The 20,047-nt window shown below is 37.1% G+C and overlaps 3 protein-coding genes and 1 long non-coding RNA gene across 4 annotated transcripts; 2 read left to right on the top strand and 2 right to left on the bottom strand.

The window, feature by feature from the left end:
* The first annotated feature begins 636 nt into the window (after positions 1-636).
* On the top strand, positions 637-3,778 carry atp5l (ATP synthase, H+ transporting, mitochondrial F0 complex, subunit g). The gene is made up of 3 exons (XM_067438795.1): positions 637-795; positions 1,265-1,425; positions 3,583-3,778. Exons 1-3 carry the CDS (start codon positions 744-746, stop codon positions 3,679-3,681), a joined length of 312 nt encoding a protein of 103 aa, XP_067294896.1. The 5' UTR covers positions 637-743; the 3' UTR covers positions 3,682-3,778.
* A 142-nt stretch (positions 3,779-3,920) lies between these two features.
* On the bottom strand, positions 3,921-6,974 carry ift22 (intraflagellar transport 22 homolog (Chlamydomonas)). The gene is made up of 5 exons (XM_067438793.1): positions 6,687-6,974; positions 6,520-6,602; positions 6,317-6,406; positions 6,034-6,236; positions 3,921-4,325 (listed from the first exon to the last, which is right to left on the bottom strand). Exons 1-5 carry the CDS (start codon positions 6,723-6,725, stop codon positions 4,177-4,179), a joined length of 564 nt encoding a protein of 187 aa, XP_067294894.1. The 5' UTR covers positions 6,726-6,974; the 3' UTR covers positions 3,921-4,176.
* A 2,339-nt stretch (positions 6,975-9,313) lies between these two features.
* ftr82 (finTRIM family, member 82) lies at positions 9,314-15,393 on the bottom strand. Its single transcript, XM_067438792.1, has 7 exons — positions 14,593-15,393; positions 12,980-13,075; positions 12,324-12,557; positions 11,801-11,960; positions 11,233-11,289; positions 10,735-10,803; positions 9,314-10,182 (listed from the first exon to the last, which is right to left on the bottom strand). Exons 1-7 carry the CDS (start codon positions 15,175-15,177, stop codon positions 9,662-9,664), a joined length of 1,722 nt encoding a protein of 573 aa, XP_067294893.1. The 5' UTR covers positions 15,178-15,393; the 3' UTR covers positions 9,314-9,661.
* On the top strand, positions 11,782-14,570 carry LOC137071102 (uncharacterized). The gene is made up of 3 exons (XR_010904387.1): positions 11,782-11,917; positions 12,405-12,501; positions 13,235-14,570. It is a non-coding gene; the product is annotated as an uncharacterized lncRNA (long non-coding RNA).
* Positions 15,394-20,047: the final 4,654 nt, after the last annotated feature.

Raw genomic sequence — 20,047 nt, 5'->3', positions numbered from 1 at the left:
CAATCAGTATGCATAGCAGGAAGTTAATTTCTGTGTTTCTGAGAAGTATTATCTATATTATCTATTGCATCTTTAATTTAAATGTGCCCACTATAGCTGTAGGCTATGTTTTGCCAGGTTATGACTTATCAATCTGCCATTTTTGCTTTGTCATTTTCATACTGAATCAATTATCATTTAAATGGGGTTAGATTTTTTTTTATTTTCCACATTAATAAAATGTTAAATAAATTAATATTACAAATGAAAAATGAAAAAGTGTGAATATATGTTTCTCAATAAATGATTCAGTAAATAAAGTGTGTTTTCTTGTTACACTGATGCTACTGATAAATACAACATTAATTAATAATTAATAACTATACACTTTTCGTTTTTACAACACTGATAAATGGAATGGAAGATAATAACATATAGCCGTTTATGTAGTACATTAATAGTTGCACTTAGTGGGCCGGTTAATGCCGGTTTTATTTATGTAAAAAAAAGAATTTGAATAATTATTAATTCTAAATAGTAATTCTGTATTTAATTTTAGTAAAGTTTAGCCGTTTGTATAAACAGCATTTTTTTTTGTTCAGCATGTAGGCTATATAAATATAAATTTAGGCATGCTCGAAATTGCCGTCAGGCGTATATTCTGCCTCCTCGATTGAAGGGTCCTTCGCTGGAGGTGACATTCATTGAAGGGCCCCGGTTTGTGAAGAGAAGCGGCGAATAAATCTTCACATTTCAAAGAAATCATGGCCCAGGCGGTACAGAAAATTGTTGCTAAAGTGCCAACGTTGGTCGGCGGTAAGAATACTTTACCTTTAGTTAAGCTGTAGAAGATTTATTTCTTTGCAACATTTGTTTTGAGTTGAATGCTTCTGTTTTCCGCAGCTGTTAGAACAGGCCGCGTAACTGAGCAAATCATGCATTAGCCCAAACAATGTCTTTAACTAACTATATACACAACACGTCTGATAATTCGCGGACGTTTTGTGCCAGCAAATGACCAACAATTGTGTTAGTTAATGTTGTAGTGTTCTGTTTCATCTAAAGCTGTCAATTCATTCTTGAATACTTAGCTCGCTCTTGTACAGCAGCGTTATGCTAAAGTTGACAGTGGCAGAACAGTCGACCAATGTCAACGTGTGTAGATACATTTAACTAAAATATGTTTATTGTTTACTTGACCTTTGCTTTGTGACGTTTCTCTTTATAAATATATCCGAATATATGTCTTTTATATACTGTGTATGTTTACTTTGATATTTTGCAGCTGCTGTGAGCTACTCCAAGCCCCGGCTATCCACATTCTGGTATTACGCCCGTGTGGAGCTGGTGCCTCCCACCCCTGCTGAGATCCCCAAGGCCATCAGTGGCTTCCAGGACCTCCTCAAGGGGTTCCAGTCAGGACGGCTCGGTCAGACCACAGTCAGGGTTAGTATGGATCAGTTCTGTGGTGCATTGCAAATTGAAATTTTCCGTGAACTGCAACAACGTCGGCACAAAATAATTACTGATTTTTTCCCCCCACAACACATCTGTTTGGGCTGAGGGACAATTGTCATGTGATGGTTTTAAATATGTTTTTGTTTAAAAATGTTGCATGTTACACAGATGCCATGTTAGGAAAAACTTTGGAATTACATTGCAGCATGGGTATATTTTAAGAACCTGCTCCTTTAAACATTTTAAATAAAACATTGGAGCCAATACACTTACTGTGTGTAACTGTGTATATGACAATTCTGTTATTAATTACTCACCCTCAGGATCCAAGATCTTTGTAACGAATATTTCTGATGAAATTTGAGAGCTCTCTGACCCCATGACTGCCATTTTCACTTTCAAGGGCCAGATAGATAGTAAAGACATCGATAAAATACATATAGTGACTTTGTCAGCAACAGAAAAGAAAAAAATGTTGAATAAAGGTATTTGTTTCTTGAGCCCAAAAAGTTCTCGTCGTTTCATAACATTTTAAGTCACATGGAGTTTTTTTTAACAATGTCTTTGATGTGGGGTCAGAAAGCTCTCAGATTTAATTAAAAAAAATGTTTTTTTTTGTTGAACCAGAACGAATGAAGGTCTTAATGGTGGAACGACGTTAGGGTAGGGCTGGGCGATATGGCCCAAAAAAATGATCACAATATAATTTTCCATATCAGTTGATATCGATAAATATCACGTTAAATGTAAAATCTTTTTACATCTTAATCTTTTAAGTTTAATGGCATATTTTTGCTCCTGAAAGAAATATATGTAGAAAACAGACAGTTAACTGTGGTTTCTAACTATCCTTTATTGTCAAAACATGACAAACACTTCACAATTTTCCAATTTATTTAAACTGAGGTAAATTTATTTATTAAAGTCTTAAGTGATCAGCACTATACATCAATACTGTAACATTATACATCAATAATATCATTATATATACTTAATTGTGTAAGTAGTAAAACACTAGAAACGCAAACGGGCAAAAAGAGGAAAAAGCGTTTTAAGTAAAGAAACATTTTGAGTCCCCCCAATTGCCTCACAGTTGATTGGTCCACTGTGCATCTCACCGACACACACACCTCACCGACAGTGGGCTGGTCGGGAGAGGAGGGAGAAAGCAAAGTTCAGTATTTGTAGATCTCTAGTAAGTGCTGTCTATTTTATTAATTTTAAACATCGGATGAAAATATTTCTCTTTTGATACAGGTGATGCTGAGCCATTAATAAATCACCAAAGACAAACAGCTATGATAGTGATGTACAAGTCTGATGTTTTAGTGATTTATGGTTTGGTAACATTAGCTTGTAAGTCACCCACTACAACTAACAAGGTGATTAGCCTGTGCGTAAATGTAGTTAATGTAGATTTGCTGCTGTGTTGTTCTCAATGTTATATGGAAGAACTTCAAAGAAGCATGATAATTTAATAATTAAATTCCGTGTGGTGAACCTATGATAAGCAGTCCACATACATCGCTCTGTTTTATGTTAGATGGGATAGCCAAAATATCTCCAAACCACTGAAGTTGAGCAAACTAATTTGTCAACGAGCTGGTCGTGAGTGCTGAATTTTTCACACACTCATTTTTCTTGCTCCACTTCACTCCTATCCTCTAAACCTCTCAGCCACTGTGACTGTAAACAACACCGCATGCAGCACCCAGAAGCCCGGTCTGCAATACGTATGCGCAGCATTACACATAGCGCATAAGCATTATATCGATTTTATCTAACTGTTGTTATTGTTTTATCGAGGAAAATTATATTGTGATAATTATCGTTTTATAGCCCAGCCCTACGTTAGGGTATTTGTTGACAGAAATTAATTATTTTTGGAGGAACTAACCCTTTAATGGCACAAGCTCTCTGGATTTCAATTCCTTTTTGCGCTTTTAACTGTATAGCACTTTAATAATAAATGCAAACTTGATTTAACTATTGTACATTTCAGACTAAGCCTGTTCAACTATCAAACTGTAGATGCATATCATTGTCACAGAGTTATATTTAGCAGTTTGTTATTGTTCGGCAAGCATTTCAAGAATGTTAATGTAATGTTGCTCATCACTTATTTTCTTCTTTTTTTTGTCACAGGATGCTCTGAGGAATGGACTTGTTGCCACAGAAGTTCTGATGTGGTTCTACATCGGGGAGATCATTGGGAAAAGAGGCATTATTGGCTATGATGTATAAATGTGGACTGTCCTGTTTGCTTGTTCTCGTTGCTAAGTTTTGTCTTTATCAGAATTCTTGGAATCCAGGAACTAAATAAATGAATATTATTAAAGAACACCTTTGATGCTTGTTTAATTCCAATGCTTTTAATAACATTGTAGTCAGTGGAACCAGGATAATGGTAAGCTAAATTACAATATTGTTGAACTCTAGGATGATGATTTCTAGTTCCCGTCAGAGTTTAGTTCTTGTTGATTTTTACTTGTAGACAAATCTGTGCTCAGCTCTTACAGAATACACTTCCCTACAGAACCACTCTTCTTCAAAATGGTTGCTTGTCTTAATTTAAATGACTGAAAATGTAATTGTGGGATGGATCTAGTGTTGAATGATGTGAGAGATTCCATCTCCTAGACTGTTAGTTGAGAAGTTGCTAGCAAGACTTTTTGTATACATTAATGTTAACATTTCAAATCTAGATTTATCTTGCAATATACAAAAAAACTGAAACAATTATGTAATAATTGACATCTCTTCACGCTCCTGTTTTTCTGATAGCATCCGCATAACATTTCCCAAATATTTGTTGAACTCCTGTCGGACATCTTCAGGCTCTTCCTCAAGGTTTGAGTGAATGAGAGGCAGCTTGTTTAACTGTGGGGCTACACAGAGGATAACTACAATTATTCAAAAAAGTAATCTGCACTCAAGCTTTAACCATCAGTATTTTTTTGAAGGGTTAATCAAGAAACAGAAAAGAGAATACCACCACCATAATATGATCTGGTGCATTAACATTAATTACAGTCAGGTCCTAATCAGTATCAAGAGTTTGTCCCTAAAGTGCTTTAAAGCGGTACTTCAGTGCTGGGAAGACGAATCTGTAGTAAGATTACACTAATTGTGAATGAGCTCTCATGATGAGAGCTGAGGTAAACGCGTCCGTGCTCGCGGCAGTAGTTCTCAGTACATGTTCAGTCTGACACGTTTTCAGTTCATACCTTTGGAAGCTTAAAGAGCATATTGCAGGTTTATAGGTTGTATAGAAAAATAACGTAGGACCTAGATTTTCTTTAAAATATACTTGTAAATACGCCTAAAAAAATAAGGCTTTTTGAGTCGTTTTTGTGAGAGAATTTTACTTCCGCATCTAAAAATGCGTAAACCGGAAGTGACATAACGAGAGGGAGTGCCGTGAATTTCAATGATCGGAAAACAATGGCTCGCAATGACAGTTCGGACGCTGAGAAAATTATAAATGTTTATTAATATTCATATGGCAGACCACAGCCATGCAATTATGACACACAATAAGGGACAGGCCAGGATTAGACAGAACGATTAGAGCAGATGAATTGTTGTGTGAGGAGAAACAGTGGAAAACAGCAGGTGAGAGACTAGTTAGCCCATAACGTCAAAACTAGAATACGAACACAGCTCGGATTACAATACTTTACAGATAATTATCATGTATCAGGCAATCACAAAGCTGGCATTGGTCATCTAGGAGTATTGATACTAATAACAGAAACTAGAAGTTCAGACCATCTGATTCAAGTCACACTTGCCTTCCACATTAAACGTTAAAGCGGGGCGTAACGTTAGTGCGGTTTTTGCTCTCATACGAGCTCGTAGATGATTTTTTCTCTCGCATGGACATCGTGGATGCTTGTATGGTTGTGGCTTGCAGCATATGAGCGGAAAAACAAGACGAGCCGAGCACGTTTTTCGCACCTCCCGATCTCACAATATTTTTTTAAACATACAAAATCAAACAATTCGGGAGTCGGCTCGATTTTCACCAGCATATGGCTGTCCCCTATTGCCAAATCATGCCCATGTCATATAGGCTAGATCTATGAGTATTATTATGTTGTATAGCTCAGTTGCTGCAACCATACAGTGCCTTTTTTACACACACGCACACGCTCTCTCCCTCTGGTTGTTTCTGTTGAGGGCTGCTGTTCTCTGCTTTTCAACAAATCATTTGCACACAAATAATTTTTTCTCCCTCTCGTAACGTAAAATGACGCGATGCTGAAAAAACAGCGTTTTTTACAAACAGTCAAATAAATGGCCACTTTATCTACTAAATTTGTGCTCTTATGTCTTTTAAAGACATTTTAAATCCTGCATTACCTTATGTATGGCCATTACCATATGGCATTTTCATACAAGGTTATATGTTCATCTCAAAAAAATGTTTACCTGCAATATCCTCTTTAACTTTAAATAGGAATTAATTTGAGAATTAATTTGAGAAGCTAAATGATTCGATCATTCGAATTTACTCCAGGGTTTCTACTGATAGAAAGCCATATGCTAATCGCTGAAGTAACCCTTTAAATACTGACACACCTAATTTTTTACCTAATGGTGGATGGGTAGTGTCAGCTCCGCTCCCTGGTTTATGATGTGCTATGAGCAGACACTGGGCTTCCAATAGTCCCTGTGAGGAGATGAATGTAGAATGCCAGGTCTCGATTTCCTTTAGATGACTGGGCACATCTGGGTTAAATACAACAACTACCCCATTGGAGTCTTTCATTAAAGCTGGCCAGCATGATTCAAACCTATGAACATACAATGTTGAATTAAAAGAAAATAATAGTTTGCAGTTTTTCAGGAAAGTTGCCTACATTTGTCAACTTACTTGAAATCCCCCGCACAATCCCATAGTTCCACTTCACATGTTGTATTTTTGTTGCCATTAGATAAACTGTATGATTCAAACTCAAGTATTCTAAAGAAGGGAAATACATGTAATTTAAAGTATGTAACAAAAACAAAAAGTTTGGCCAGTCAGCCTTAACATTTATATTCATCACTGCAACAAAATATTTAAAATCAACCCACCTTACGCCTTGTGTTGGGCTGTAATCAGCTCCAGTTGATTCCGTTGTATCGGACAGAAAATTGGCCAATGCTGTTTTTCCACACTGTCAATATGAAATACGAAAATTAGTGATATATACATAAAACATACTGTTACACCGCATTCTACACTCAATCAAACGGTTTACCTCGTTTGGTCCTATGAATAATATTTTCACCTTGACCATGTTGACGTATCGACAGAATAAAAAGACAAGTGAGAGATATTTTACTAGAAACCCTCAAAAAACTAACCCTAGCTACTAACAAAGATAACAATTTGCCATGTGTACAAAATAATAATAAAAAATAAACAAAATACAACACGTTTAATTAGTGTCAAATAAGCGCTATATTTCTATCAATATCATAGATCAATATAGGCAGCTAACAGCTAACTTAGGTGAAGCGGATGGTGCGGTGGGTTAGCTCATGGCTAACATAAACAACTTGTTTCCAAGGCGATTATACAGGAGTTAAAACACGCGTCGCAGATTCGCTAAACTTCATGAAAATAAATTCTTAAATAAAACATAAAACCTTAATTAATTGATCAATAATAATAATAATAATAATAATAATAATAATAATAATAATAATAATAATAACAACAACCGCATTTTTGCCAATTAGTTTTCAGGAAATATAAATAACTTTTTAAGACAACCCCAGGCAAACAAAAAACAACCGTATATTGGACATCAATTATTATTTATATATTACATTTTTTTTCAACTGCTTACACACATTTTCCAGAGGTTTCCTCTTTTTTTTCAAAACTTAACACACAAATTCAAGAATTCCACACACAAGATGCAAAATGCCTCACATCTCTTTCAAAATGAAACAACACAGTCAAAATATCACAAACATATTTCAAAAGCAAACATTTGTCTTACGTTGTAAACACCTTTACCATAATGTCATATTTTTGTTTATGTCATACACACTGTTATTCAAAACCTAAAGCTCTTCTTTTAAAAGCTCACATGTACATGAATGAATGTAATTGGGAGAGAGCTGTTGAATATATAAAGTAAAAACAAAAGCAAAATTGAAACCAAACTTTTTATTTATGTTTTTATTTTATTTTTGCTCTTTGTGGTTGTAAATGTAGTATTAGTGTACACAGTTTGAAAAGAAAAAAAAAACACATCAAAAATATGTAGTGTTGTAGCATGTAGTGTAAAACCAAACATAATGTGTGTGCTTGCATGTGGAGATGGTTGGGTGTATCTAGGTTCCATCTCTCCTCCGGGCTGGGTCCCGCCACAATACTTCATCCACGTCACATGCTATATTCCCTCTTGCCAGACACCGTGGAAAGAACCTTCTTGTATGGCGTAGCCAACCTTGGATGGAGGCAGCATCAGTGTCTCCACAACTCCTCTTACTCTGTCTGCATTGTTTGCATCCATTGTCCAAAAGCTATTACTTGACCTTTGGCCTATTTATAGGCCACTACTAAAGTTATGATTGGTTGTTGTTAAGTAAAGCAACAAGTGTTTGCACACGTGAGGAGTTAGTGTGAGACACTGATGAATTAGTGTGGCATTTTGATTGGTTGTGTTTATAAAAGGAAATCAAGAAACTTCCTGTCAGATTTTTGTGTGTTGCATAGAAAATTGTGTGTTGTGTTTTGCAAAAAGTGTTTAATGAAATTGAAAACTGAGTAAAAGGCCAAAAATTAGGTTTTGCAGATTTAGTGTGTGGTTCTGGTGTTTGAGTGTCAGGTTTTAAAAATTGTGTGACAAGTAACAATTTTGTGTGTAAGCAGTTGAAAAAAACTGTAATGTCGCCTTCACGTGCTATCGGAAATGTGATAATAATTCCCGCTGCTGAAGTCGTGATTACGAGCTTATCGCATTCAGATTTTGAAATGGGAGGGCGTTCGTGTGCAATTTTTTACAAGGCAGCATAACTTAAAACACGTGACAGCTTTTTCGCCATTTATGAAAAATTCTCATTAATAATTACAACAGAATTTACACACACACACACACACACACACACACACACACACACACACACACACACACACACACACACACACACAAATTGACACTTTTTTTTTGACACTTTGGCTATTGAAAACCAACATGTGTAGCATGCATGTGATCTTGTTACTTCTTACTTCAATTCCATGTCCTAAACATGTCCTTAAAGTGATTTCCATCCATAGACAGTTTCCATCGGCCAAAGTGAGGCAAAATTGTATTTCCTCTTATAGCCACATGAGGACAGCACATCTGTGGATATCTGCCATCATGCAATGGTCATGCGTACAAATAAGGAAACTTTCCAGCAGAGCAGGTTTTTGTCTTCAAAAACAACAGGTTCGCCCAAGAGAAAGAGGGAAATCTAAATCTGGTAAGTACAAAGCTTAACATAAACTACATGGTGTATGTTCCAAAAAAAAAAAAAAAAAAAAAAAAAAAAAATATATATATATATATATATATATATATATATATATATATATATATATATATATATATATATATATATATATATATATATATATATATTGTCTAAAACTTGATCACAATGTGAAAATCAGATGAGCTTTGGTAATGTAGTGTCTTAATACTGTAAATGTGTCTTGTGTTAAAATAAGATGATCTTCTATCCTTAGAAGATAATAATTAATTGAATTTTTTTGTGTTTGAAATTTGGTGAATTGGTGGTTTCAGCAGCAAAAACACAAGACTGAGATTGTGACTGGGATTGTGACTAAGAACAATTGACCACATTAACATCATTAATGAGACACCAGTATAACAACTTTAAAACTTTATTGAAATATAAAGATGTAATTTCTGTATAATGTTGCTTTACAATGACAATGAGAATAGCTCTTGCTTTTTGGATACAAAATAATATTAACTTAAGAAGAATTTAGCATCTTGTTAGAGTTTTTCTTTATTTAAGCCTACATTAAGGATACCTTTATATATTCTGGAGATAGGATAATTACTGAAAAGTTACTTAATTCCTTCAGAACCTGTTAGATTTGTTTAAATGGCTAACAAATGGCATTCAACATAAAAGACAGTAAAAAAAAGAGCAAAAATGTCTGTCCTTCACTTAAAATTCTTCATGAAAAGCACAACTCATGTAGTGTTTATTTTAATTGACAGATCTTGACTGACGTTCCAACCCCAAATCCAGGATAGAGCGGCTCAGTAAATGTGGTCTCGAAACGATAGAGACGTGTCATAGTCTCACCGATACTGTAGAAGGCCAACACCCCTGCAGAGTGGTCCAGAAAGACCCCTATTCTTGAAGAATGAGGGCCACTAACAGGCTTGTCTACCCTGTTATGCCAGGCTGAGTACCCTGTGTCAGAGCAGAGGAGGCTCCAAGACTTATCGTTGTAGCCCAGCAAGCACAGGGAGCCTTTACCCTTACGGCTAATGCCCCGATATGCCACACCAATCGAGAATTCTCCACTCCACTCGATTTCCCAGTAGAAACGGCCACCTGAGAGAGCCTCACGACACAGCACCTGGGCAAAGCTATCGAAGCGATCTTGGTTGTCTGAGTATGGCTGCAGGTCTCGGGTTCTAATCACCTTCCTGTTTCCTTCAGATAAGTACAGCTCCTTATGCGCCGTGTGGGGGTCTATTCTCAGCTGGCAGTAGTCTGGAGATGTGTAGAAAGATAAAAGATGCTTTAATGTGTTGCTTTTAACAGAGCTTTATATCTTCATGTGTACATATTTTAACTCTTCTGATTTGATTAGTAATAATGTCAGAAAAATGTAATTGGGACTAGAAACTATATTAAAATTCTGGCCAATACAGATAAGCTGATGAATATGTTCATGTACTTGCTGACAACAAATGAATGGATATTCTAAACTATTTCATCCCAAAAGACCTGCTAAAACTTAAAATCGGCCAAGTTTGAAATCGGCCAAATATAATATGCATTATGAAAAATGTATATTCATTTTGGTTATGCTAAATATGTTATTAAATTATTAGTGTTTTTAAATATGAAGTTTAAGTGATGTGATTATAAAATAATACAAGTTAGATCATCTCAATATAAAAATAGAGAAAATAAGCATGTATGATTGTCCAGTATACTTTTAATATATTGTGCATCCCTTATAGTGACAAAAACAAGATGTTGTCTGACAAACATTTGTATTTGAGAATATGTAAAGATTTTTCTTTTTTAGATACTTACATTTCAGAAATTCAGATCTGGTCCTGGGTTCTGCGGGAGGTGCACTGTCCACTGTATGAACTTCTTTAACTGAACACAAAGAAATACACACTTTATTTGCCATATCCCATATGTATACTACCGTTTAAAAGTTTTAAGTTACAAATAAATGCTATTCTTTTTAAATGTATATTCCTCAAAGAATACTGAAAAAAGCATCATGGTTTCCACAAACAGCACAACGATGAACACAGCAAAACTTTTCAACATGGATAAGGTAAATGTTTCATGACAAGCAAATAAGCATCATGTAACACTAAAGAAGTTGCACTGAAGTAATGGCTGCTGAAAACTTCTTTCAAAAACATTAATACATCGTACCAACCCTTTTGAACCTTAGTGTATTTTGTCATGTTTTTTACGTGTATTTTTGTTACCATGTTTGTAGGCTGTATTTGCTCCAGCCATGTGTGCTTAATGTAAATGAATATACAAGTAAGTATTTAATTGATGTCTTACCTCTGGTACTTTTCTCCTTGCTGCGATTCTCCACAGTGTACACTGGTACGTCGTTCACTGTTATAAAAAGCAGGAAAACTTGATATACAATACATAAAGTCATTTTAAACATGAAATGTTAAATTTATGCAAGCAGATCTGAATAAGGCACTCAATCCTATTGTTTCAAACTCGAATAATATAATTGAACAGCTCTTTTGTTTATCTTTTGAACTCTGCTCGGTGAATTGGGAACAGAGTGGAGAAACTCTAAATGCAATCACATGACTTCCTTGCTAAAGTCATGTGCACTTGTTTCCAAAAGGCCTGATTTATCACAGTTAAAGACTGATCTATTTAATTGTTGGTTATTTTGGGACTTCAGACTACCTGACAGCTGGCCCAGAAATGATGTGTGTTGATATACTGTAACTTAAGTGCTCAGTGTGTCTCTTTAAAGACAAGTTCAGCCGTACCTTCCAAGTTCATAAACAAAATAGAGGGCAGTGTGTTCAGCTCTGCAAGCAAGGGCAACTTCACCCAACAACTATGCCTGATGTCTGATGTACTGTTCAGTGTGTGCTCTGACCTGATTTTGATATCTTTCGCAGTTCGTCTCTGCCCAGCTCCTCCAGCTTCTCTTTGATCTCAGCCACGGCTTTCCTGGCTGCACTGAAGGAAAAGTCCGGATTCAGAGACACTCTGGGTATGAAGCCGTCATCAGTTGGGGTGCAGAGATAATTGAAATTCTGTTTGAAAGTAGAGAAATCACAATGTGTGGTATAGTAGTGAAAGCCTTGATTACTGTGGAGTAATTGTGTTTATCTACTGTCTTTGAAACTTTCGTGTGAATAAGAAGTGATGCCAAAAAAACTTTTTGATGTCAAATATCAGGATTCCCTTGTGGGGAACCCATTTCCTAAAATATAAAAGCATCTATGGTGGGTATGTATATATGGTGGGTATGTATAGTATATAAGTGGCCGTTTTTACTAAACAAGAACAAAAAACATTTTTTTATCCAAAAATATCCAAATATAATTTTTAGAAAAAAAAAGAAAAAAAACTCTGGATCCCCAGACCCCATTTTGAAAACTCCTATCCCTAATTACCTGTAAGAAGTGAATGTGATCCTCAGTGCTGTAAAGTTGTTTAAGCCCAGTCTCTTTCTTCTTCAATTCTTCAATCTCCAGCTCCAGTCTCTCCATCAGTCCTTCCGCCTGACTGAAGGCAGCCCTCTCATTGATGTTGATCAGTTTGGTGACCTCTGACCTCATCCTCTCAATCGAGGTGATCATCTCATCAAACATCTTCTTGCTTTCGGCCATTGCCCTTTGTGCAGAGCTCTGTGGTAAAAAAAAGACTCAAGTTTAAGAGTCCATTGTCCATTCTTTTAGTAGGAAACAGTGTCTGTTTTAGTGCATCGGTTTTGCAAGAACAACTTCCAGATAACATTTACAACTTGTTAAAATTACACAAGCTGCTGCTGCAGTCAAGAAAATAGCCATGTATCAGCATGTATCTAGAGAGCGAGCATCTAGATTGCCCCACGAAGAACAAAAGAACAATTATGGCCTCTTACAAGGACTGTTTGCTTTCCCAGATTGAAACAGTTACACACTGACTTAACAGATCAGTCTTGTGCCAGATCACCTTTGCCCAGATAAAGCAGTTAGGTTGTTCTCTTTTGGTCTAATGTTATGTTACGGCGTGACCTCGATATGAGCCGCAGCGATAATGAACTGTTACAAGTAAGCCTGAAACTTACTTTGAGAGAATCCACCGCTGTCTTCAGCTCCTCCAGTTCTTTGGTCCTCTGCTGGCATTTTTGTTTGATCTCTGCCTGGGATACTCCAAGAAGTTTCTTTCCATGAAGCAAGAGAAAACATAACTTATTCTTTGTTGACAGATTCAATTACAAAACAAACTCTTTTTTGTTATTGATCACCATCTTTGAGTCAATTCTGTGAATGTACAGTACAGATTTTCACGTATGATATTTGTATGTTATGCTTTTCTCTAGAATTTGAAGAACCTGCTTCACAGGGATGCTTTTATCTTCAAAAAGAGAGGGGAATGCTAATCACTCCAGGAATGTAAAACTAGCTGGGTCTGCTTGCCGGAGAGACATTTCAAGGTGCACACGCTCAATTCTTTAGGAAAAGAGGAGGGGGCTTCAGAGCAACCCCTTGCCAAGCTCACCGAACCATTCTTCAAGATAAGCTTGAAGGAATGTGGAGAATCTGGGGAGGGGGTGAATAAAAGTGTGTATGTGTGTGTGGTGTGTGCCATGGGACATGAGGACTTAAATCTGGAATTCCCTGTGTTTAACAGAACAAACAAACCATATGCAGTTAGTGCCTCCTATAAGTATTAGACTATAGATATAATTACAGCACCCATGACAGTTTAGTCAAACAGTACAAAAACACATCAACTGCTATGATCCCTCCTTGTCTCGAGCTCGTTCAGTACTAATGAATTGAAGGAAAAGCTTTGAAATCTTAAAGCTTTGAAGGTCTTCCTTCCATTCAACACTCCAGATGGAACAGTAAACATCTGGCCATTATCTATAAATAGTTTCGGGTGAAATGTTTTCACTGTCCTCAAACAATCATTTTATGCAGTGACGCAGTTTTCATTGAGCAGGTTTTCTTGTGAATCTCAAGTTTGAAGAGGCGGTTGTTCACATTTCTTTCAGCTATACTCATCTCCTGATTTTTATAATGACTTTGGGTCAAGGTACAAAAGGCAGTGCAGTGTTTTTTATCTCGCCCGTAGTGCGTAGTAGTGGGAGGTTGGGATGGTCTGTAAGCTCCCGCCTGATTTTCTAGAATTCACATTCCTTGCCTCTCCCTACAAAAGAATACAGACCTGCCCTTTTTTCATCCCTCGTTGCTCAAAACAATTATTTTTCTTCCAAAAAAAAACAGATAAAAAAATCTGAATCAGATCTTCTCAGAAAGGCAGCCAGGTTAGGACACTGTTCAAATCAAGTAACCTCTGAGTTGTCCATTGTAGAGGAACACACCCTTTTTGTGACTCCTTTCGTTTGGGAGATGTATTGGGAAAACTTTATCTGGATAGAAGTTTTACTACCTACACTACCTTTCAATCGGTTTAATCATCATCTCCTCCCAGTTTTTTGTAATGATCTGGATCAGCGTGTTTGCGATAACACAGAACCGGTTATACAGTGTATCTACATGACTTCTTGGCAGCTTTTTTTGAAGAAGACCTGTGTTATACAATCTCAAGAACATTTCTTGTTAATTAATAAAATCATATACCTAAAAATTCAACTTGTAACCCCCTCCCCACCTCCCCCCAACCACCACTCTATCAACAGTTAAGTTTACTCAAGCAGTCAATTTTCCTTACCTGTTTTTCACTCCTTTCTGCTTCAGCTGAGACTATATCATGACCCTTGTGTTCGCTTACAGTACAGAGGGCGCAAATACACATCTGGTCCGTACGACAGAACAGCTCTAGGCTCTTCTGGTGCTGAGGGCAGATCTTACGGTCCAGGTTCCCCAGCTCATCCACCAGCTTGTGCCTCTTGAAGGTTGCGGACTCGTAGTGGGGCTTCAGGTGCTTTTCGCAGTAAGAAGCTAGACAGTTGAGGCAGGACTTGACTGCCTTGAAATTTTTTCCAGTGCAGAAGTCGCAAGGAACATCCCCAGGGCCAGCATAGCTTCCATTACTTGGAGGCGTTAAGTTTAAGCCGGTCTTCTTAATCTTCTCCGCAACTTTGGTGAGAGTGGCGTTTGGCCTCAGCACAGGTCTCTGGGTGAACGTGATCCGACACTGGGGACAAATGTAGATGCCAGTGTAATCAGCCTCATTCCAGTAGCCGCTGATACAGTCCATGCAGAAGCTGTGACCACACGGTATCGCCACAGGGTCCCTCAGGAGCTCCGTACATAGAGGGCAGCTAAAGTAATCTGAAGACATTTGATCAGCCATATTTTTTGTACTCTATTCAAAAACAAACGCCTGAAATGTTTCCGAGGGAGAAAGAGGAGTCAAACGCTGCGTGGCTGGTGTTTTACTACAGACAGCCTTGAGTTTCTGAATTCCACAGGTTATTAATTAAAGGAAGCAAAGCCCTCCCCTTTGTACTGAGGGTGTGTGTTGAAGAGAGGAAGGAAGGGAGACGGAGAGAGAGAGAGAGAGAGAGAGAGAGAGAGAGAGAGAGAGAGAGAGAGAGAGAGAGAGAGAGAGAGAGAGAGAGAGAGTTAGTTTAGAGCACAACCCAGCTCAAATAAGCAGGTTGAGCCAGGAGTCTAGAGAGAGGGAGGGAGGGACCAGGGGTGGAGTGAAAGACATAGAAGAAAAAAGGTACAGTTGAGAATGAATGAATTGTAGTACAAAGCAGGCCCATCCAGGATGAAACCTAAACATGAAAAGCTCTCTGTTTACACACACGAACTGCTTATCCATTAGTCGAGGAGCTGAAGGACATTTGCATCAGTTACGCTAAAACCACAGTCTGTTAATAATTGGCCTTTCCTGGTTGGCTTTGATATGTTAAATAGTTTGTTTATTGGCTGCATGACTCTTGCTTTCATTCTTTAAATTATATTTGGTTCAATACTGCAACTTGAGCATATATACAAAATGGAGCTTTTGAATTTAACAATTTAATATTCAACATTTTGTTTTTATTTTCTTTTATTTAAAAGTTTATTTAAATGCTTAAGTCATTCTGTACCACACATATCTAGCATATAAAGCAGTATGTAATCTGGCAAATAAAGTTGCACTGTAAAATTTATTGCATTGTAACTGTCTTTTTCACAACACCAAGGCATGTGCTACTCTGCTTACTGCACTAAGCAAACAATAATAACAGTCAGTCTACGAGGTGAGTTTGATCTGAATGTATGAACTAAGGCCAGTAGAACTGGATTTGGGTGTTGCAGACTTGAAAATACGTCATCAGTTTTTTTTTCCCGATAGGTGTGTTAGAAAAACGAATTAATAATATTTCTCTTTTTTTAAAGAATATTTCAAACCTGTAACAGGTGATGTTATCAAAATAGTTTTTCTTACAAATATTTGCATATTGTTACTATATTTATCTGCAAAGGTAATTGCCACTAACATAAAATAGGCACTCTTTGTACATCCCAGAGGTGATTTTTTCATGAACATAAATATAAAGGTTGAAGACAATATTTAAAGTCATTTAATTAAACCTAAATGTTTTGGGAAAGTGTATGCAATAATTTGATGAGAGCATGAGTTACTGTAGTCCTATGTGTGACATCATCACACACACATCTTTTAAATTCTGTGCAACACTGTTACAGACACAACTTTGAAGCAGAATAATATAATATATAATTTTATATAATGTTATAAGTTTAATAAAGAACTCTCAATTACCTGACAAACCACCTCGTGTGACTGTAAAAATGTTTTGACATGTTTTCATGTATTTTAAATTCACAAATTGTTTCGAGGGTAATAGAAACACAGCTATCATTCTTGTGTGGAACATAGAAGAAACTATTGGGTGAACTATCCATTAAGAAAACATTATGACTTATTTTAGTGATATTGAAACTTGTATCTTAAAATTGTTTTTGTTTGTTCCCTCCCTCCCCAACACCCTGTAATAATTTGCACCCTGGTTTCAAGTGCTTTACACCTCAGGAGTCTCAGTTATTCATGATTTAGGGTGATTTAGTTTCTGATGTTTTGATTCTAAATATCCTGTGAATCTTTAAAGGGCAGGGCAGTTTTTGTCGAATGTGATATTCCATGTGACTTATGTCACCACCTGCAGTGTTGATGATGTACAGGACATTATGCAACCGACATTTTTTTATTAGCTCATTGCCTCATTCCAAAGAAGCTTTTCCTGTCTCTTTTCCCTAAATGCGTTTTGAGTTGTGTGGGTGAAATCAGATTTATGGTTGAAATGAAAATGCATGCATTGCAGTTTACTTATTTTTAATTGACATATTTTTGCTTTAGATGAAGGCCAAAAGCCATTGGTCTGGCCAGAGCCCAGGTGACACAACAGTGACAGCAACCAACACTTACTACATGCTGATTGGTTACACAAGGTCCTGCCATCAGCTCTGCCCCAAACACAAATCTTGCCTCACTTCATAAATAGTTTCACCTCTCTCCTTATATGGTCTGCACTCTGATAAGCCAGTTTCTCTTCCCCTTTTCCCTGATTTGAACAGATTCCAGAAGTTACAGTACAAGGTATAGGCTGCAGTTACTCATTAACTCAGCTAGCATGCTAGTTTAGGCCTCTAATTGCACATTTGTAGTTTTTGCAGTTTTCTTTTTAACTGCTGCATGAAGTAATGCTTTTAAAATGAAGGAACAAGCTTATTCATGGAGTGTCGGTCCTCATATTGTTCTCATGGTCTTCATAGTTCTTAGAGAGGAAATGTTGTAAACCGTACAAAAGAAATCAGTTCCTTTAACACAACCTTTATTGTTCTCCACACCCTCATGCTGACCCCACTGAGTTCACATTGGTTCACGAGGGACTGTTTTCCTATTGAAGGAGCTTCATACTTGAGTAAGCCTGCCAGAGGTCTCGTGTTTCCTTGTGTATATTAAGGGTCAAAGGACAAGTTTCATTAAACTACCTGATTGAGGGGAGTGTGCCCGATGGAGGGTGACAGAGTAAACGTTGAGAGTGAGCTAGCATAGGTGTGTGTTGTTATTGTAAAAACCGAGGGGTTGCCTATGTCAATCTGATTGGTCAGTGCATGAAGTGCTTGGAAACAAGGTATTTACAAGTGTTTCCATGAACAATGGTCACCTTTGTGAGTCTTGGTTGAAGGACTTAATGTACTGTGTGTGTGTGTGTGTGTGTGTGTGTGTGTGTGTGTGTGTGTGTGTGTGTGTGTGTGTGTGTGTGTGTGTGTGTGTCTGTGTGTGTGTGTGTGTGTGTGTGTGTGTGTGTGTGTGTTTGTTTGGCTGCTCATCTGGCATTTTGCCAGGTAAAATTGAACAGGCTGTGCAGAACGAAATTCTCAAAAACCACAAAAGAATACCACCATTCAAAAGAAAGCATGCAGGGAGCTTCACAAGTGAATCCTGTGCATTGAAAGCAATCGTTAAAAATATGATTTAGCTTCGTGCGAGTTCACCGTTGACAGAGAAAACTTTTCCATTGCTTCACTGTGAAGAATGTCTAGTATTGTGATTAGCACATGATGTCTGAAGCCCAAATATTGCTTTTCATATCACTATGCTGATGCACAAACGGTTTGTGAAATGTATTTGAACATGCCGCTCTTTCTGAACAAATATGAGAGACATGAAAATATGTCTCTCTATTATTGCGTTACATTCACATCACATCTCTTTACAAACATGTCACTGTGGCATGACAGACAGTTTCAGTTACAGAGCGATCAGGAAAGACAAGATCAGCCATCTCTACGTTCAGTACCGTGGACACTGAACGCACTGCATAACTATAGGTCAAGGGTTTTGTTGGCTATTTTACAAATATTTTATAAATGTACTATTAGCCTTTTGGGGATTTTAGAGGATTTGAACAAAATGTAAATATAAGTAAAAGATCTTTATGTGTTATTTCGAAAGATTCGAAACACTTTTCTCAAAGTGAACCATCATAACTATTATAGTTTTATTTTAAGACTGCAAATTATCTCTGTCATAAAGGTCAAATTTGATCAACTATTTTAAGCTGAAGACCTTTAGAACTATGACCACAGACTAGACAATGATCCGGAGTCAGAGACACGTCATTAGATTGGCTGCAGAATCTCTGACACTGTCAGACCACATGTCCTGCTGAAGTCTGGATATTCTCTTGAACAGTGGAAACTTTCACCTTTGCAGGCCTCTCTTGACATGCTGTTATCTCACTTATCAGGTCAGAGTGCATTCCTGCCAACATTTTTGCTCTCGCTGTTGAGCTTACAAGCCGACAACTGTCTTAAGCTAGAGGAATCGTAAGTTTAGTTTGAGATGGACATATTTTTGCTCTTTTCTATGTCGGTTTGCGTCCTTGGTTTTGGATATTATCCAATTATGTTTCTATAAAAATAAAAATATATAATTAAAAAGGCATAAAATAATGTTTTAAAAAACAATTGCCACTGGTAAAATTAAAGAACTGAATCGGATCTGGTGGGAAATATAGGTTGTGGATTTTCAATCCCAGTAGAAATGTTCACATTAGCTTTTCATCACACTGAATGTGAGCCACGGAAAACTCACTTCCACTTCCTGTTTTGCAACAGAGATTCCTGGTGCTTTGTGGACTGTGCTGTACAGAGGATGTATGCTCTAGAGAGATGAGAGAGGCTAATCTAAAACAAACACTTATTTCCATCTTTGAGCAGGAATAAACGCCTTTTCTTAGGAAAATGCTTGAAGAAAATGCAGCTGCTGTTTCAATTAGAGCTGTTACTGTACATAAAAAAAATGTATGATATGTTGTGTACTTTTTTGCAGTATGCTATTAAATCCATTTGAAATGTCAGTTGGGTTTCACTGCCAGACTGAGGGTGGTTGTGTAACACTCTTTTGCTTTAACTTAAACATCTGTAACCGTGTGTGTGTCCTTGTTTATATTACATTGTGGGGACCAAATGTCCCCATAAGGATAGTAAAATCTGAGATCACCTACATTGTGGGGACCAGCCAGCGGTCTGGCTTATAAATCATACAGGATGAGTTTTTTTGAGAAAGTAAAAATGCAGAATGTTTTCTGTGATGGGTAGGTTTAGGTGCAGGGGCAGTGTAGGTAGATAGAATGTAAAACCATTATGTCTATGGAGAGTCCCCACAAAGATAGTGAACCAGATGTGTTTGTGTGTGTGTG

The sequence above is a fragment of the Pseudorasbora parva genome, chromosome 3, assembly GCF_024679245.1.
Source record: "Pseudorasbora parva isolate DD20220531a chromosome 3, ASM2467924v1, whole genome shotgun sequence".
Lineage (NCBI taxonomy): Eukaryota > Metazoa > Chordata > Actinopteri > Cypriniformes > Gobionidae > Pseudorasbora > Pseudorasbora parva.
The sequence above is the reverse complement of the archived record's forward strand: the minus strand, read 5'-3'. Positions and strand labels throughout refer to the sequence as shown.

What these genes read in the sequence shown, in the direction of transcription:
- ift22 (XM_067438793.1), bottom strand. Translation starts at nt 6,725, where the DNA reads ATGGTCAAGGTGAAAATATTATTCATAGGACCAAACGAG. An exon ending in GATTGTGCGGGGGATTTCAA is followed by an intron (nt 6,237 to 6,316) that starts GTAAGTTGACAA and finishes GTATGTTCATAG; the next exon opens with GTTTGAATCATGCTGGCCAG. An exon ending in CACTACCCATCCACCATTAG is followed by an intron (nt 4,326 to 6,033) that starts GTAAAAAATTAG and finishes TCCTCTGTGTAG; the next exon opens with CCCCACAGTTAAACAAGCTG.
- atp5l (XM_067438795.1), top strand. Translation starts at nt 744, where the DNA reads ATGGCCCAGGCGGTACAGAAAATTGTTGCTAAAGTGCCAACGTTGGTC. An exon ending in AGTGCCAACGTTGGTCGGCG is followed by an intron (nt 796 to 1,264) that starts GTAAGAATACTT and finishes GATATTTTGCAG; the next exon opens with CTGCTGTGAGCTACTCCAAG. An exon ending in TCGGTCAGACCACAGTCAGG is followed by an intron (nt 1,426 to 3,582) that starts GTTAGTATGGAT and finishes TTTTTGTCACAG; the next exon opens with GATGCTCTGAGGAATGGACT.
- ftr82 (XM_067438792.1), bottom strand. Translation starts at nt 15,177, where the DNA reads ATGGCTGATCAAATGTCTTCAGATTACTTTAGCTGCCCTCTATGTACG. An exon ending in ATCACATTCACTTCTTACAG is followed by an intron (nt 11,961 to 12,323) that starts GTAATTAGGGAT and finishes ACTTTCAAACAG; the next exon opens with AATTTCAATTATCTCTGCAC. An exon ending in CAGATCTGAATTTCTGAAAT is followed by an intron (nt 10,183 to 10,734) that starts GTAAGTATCTAA and finishes ACACATCTCCAG; the next exon opens with ACTACTGCCAGCTGAGAATA.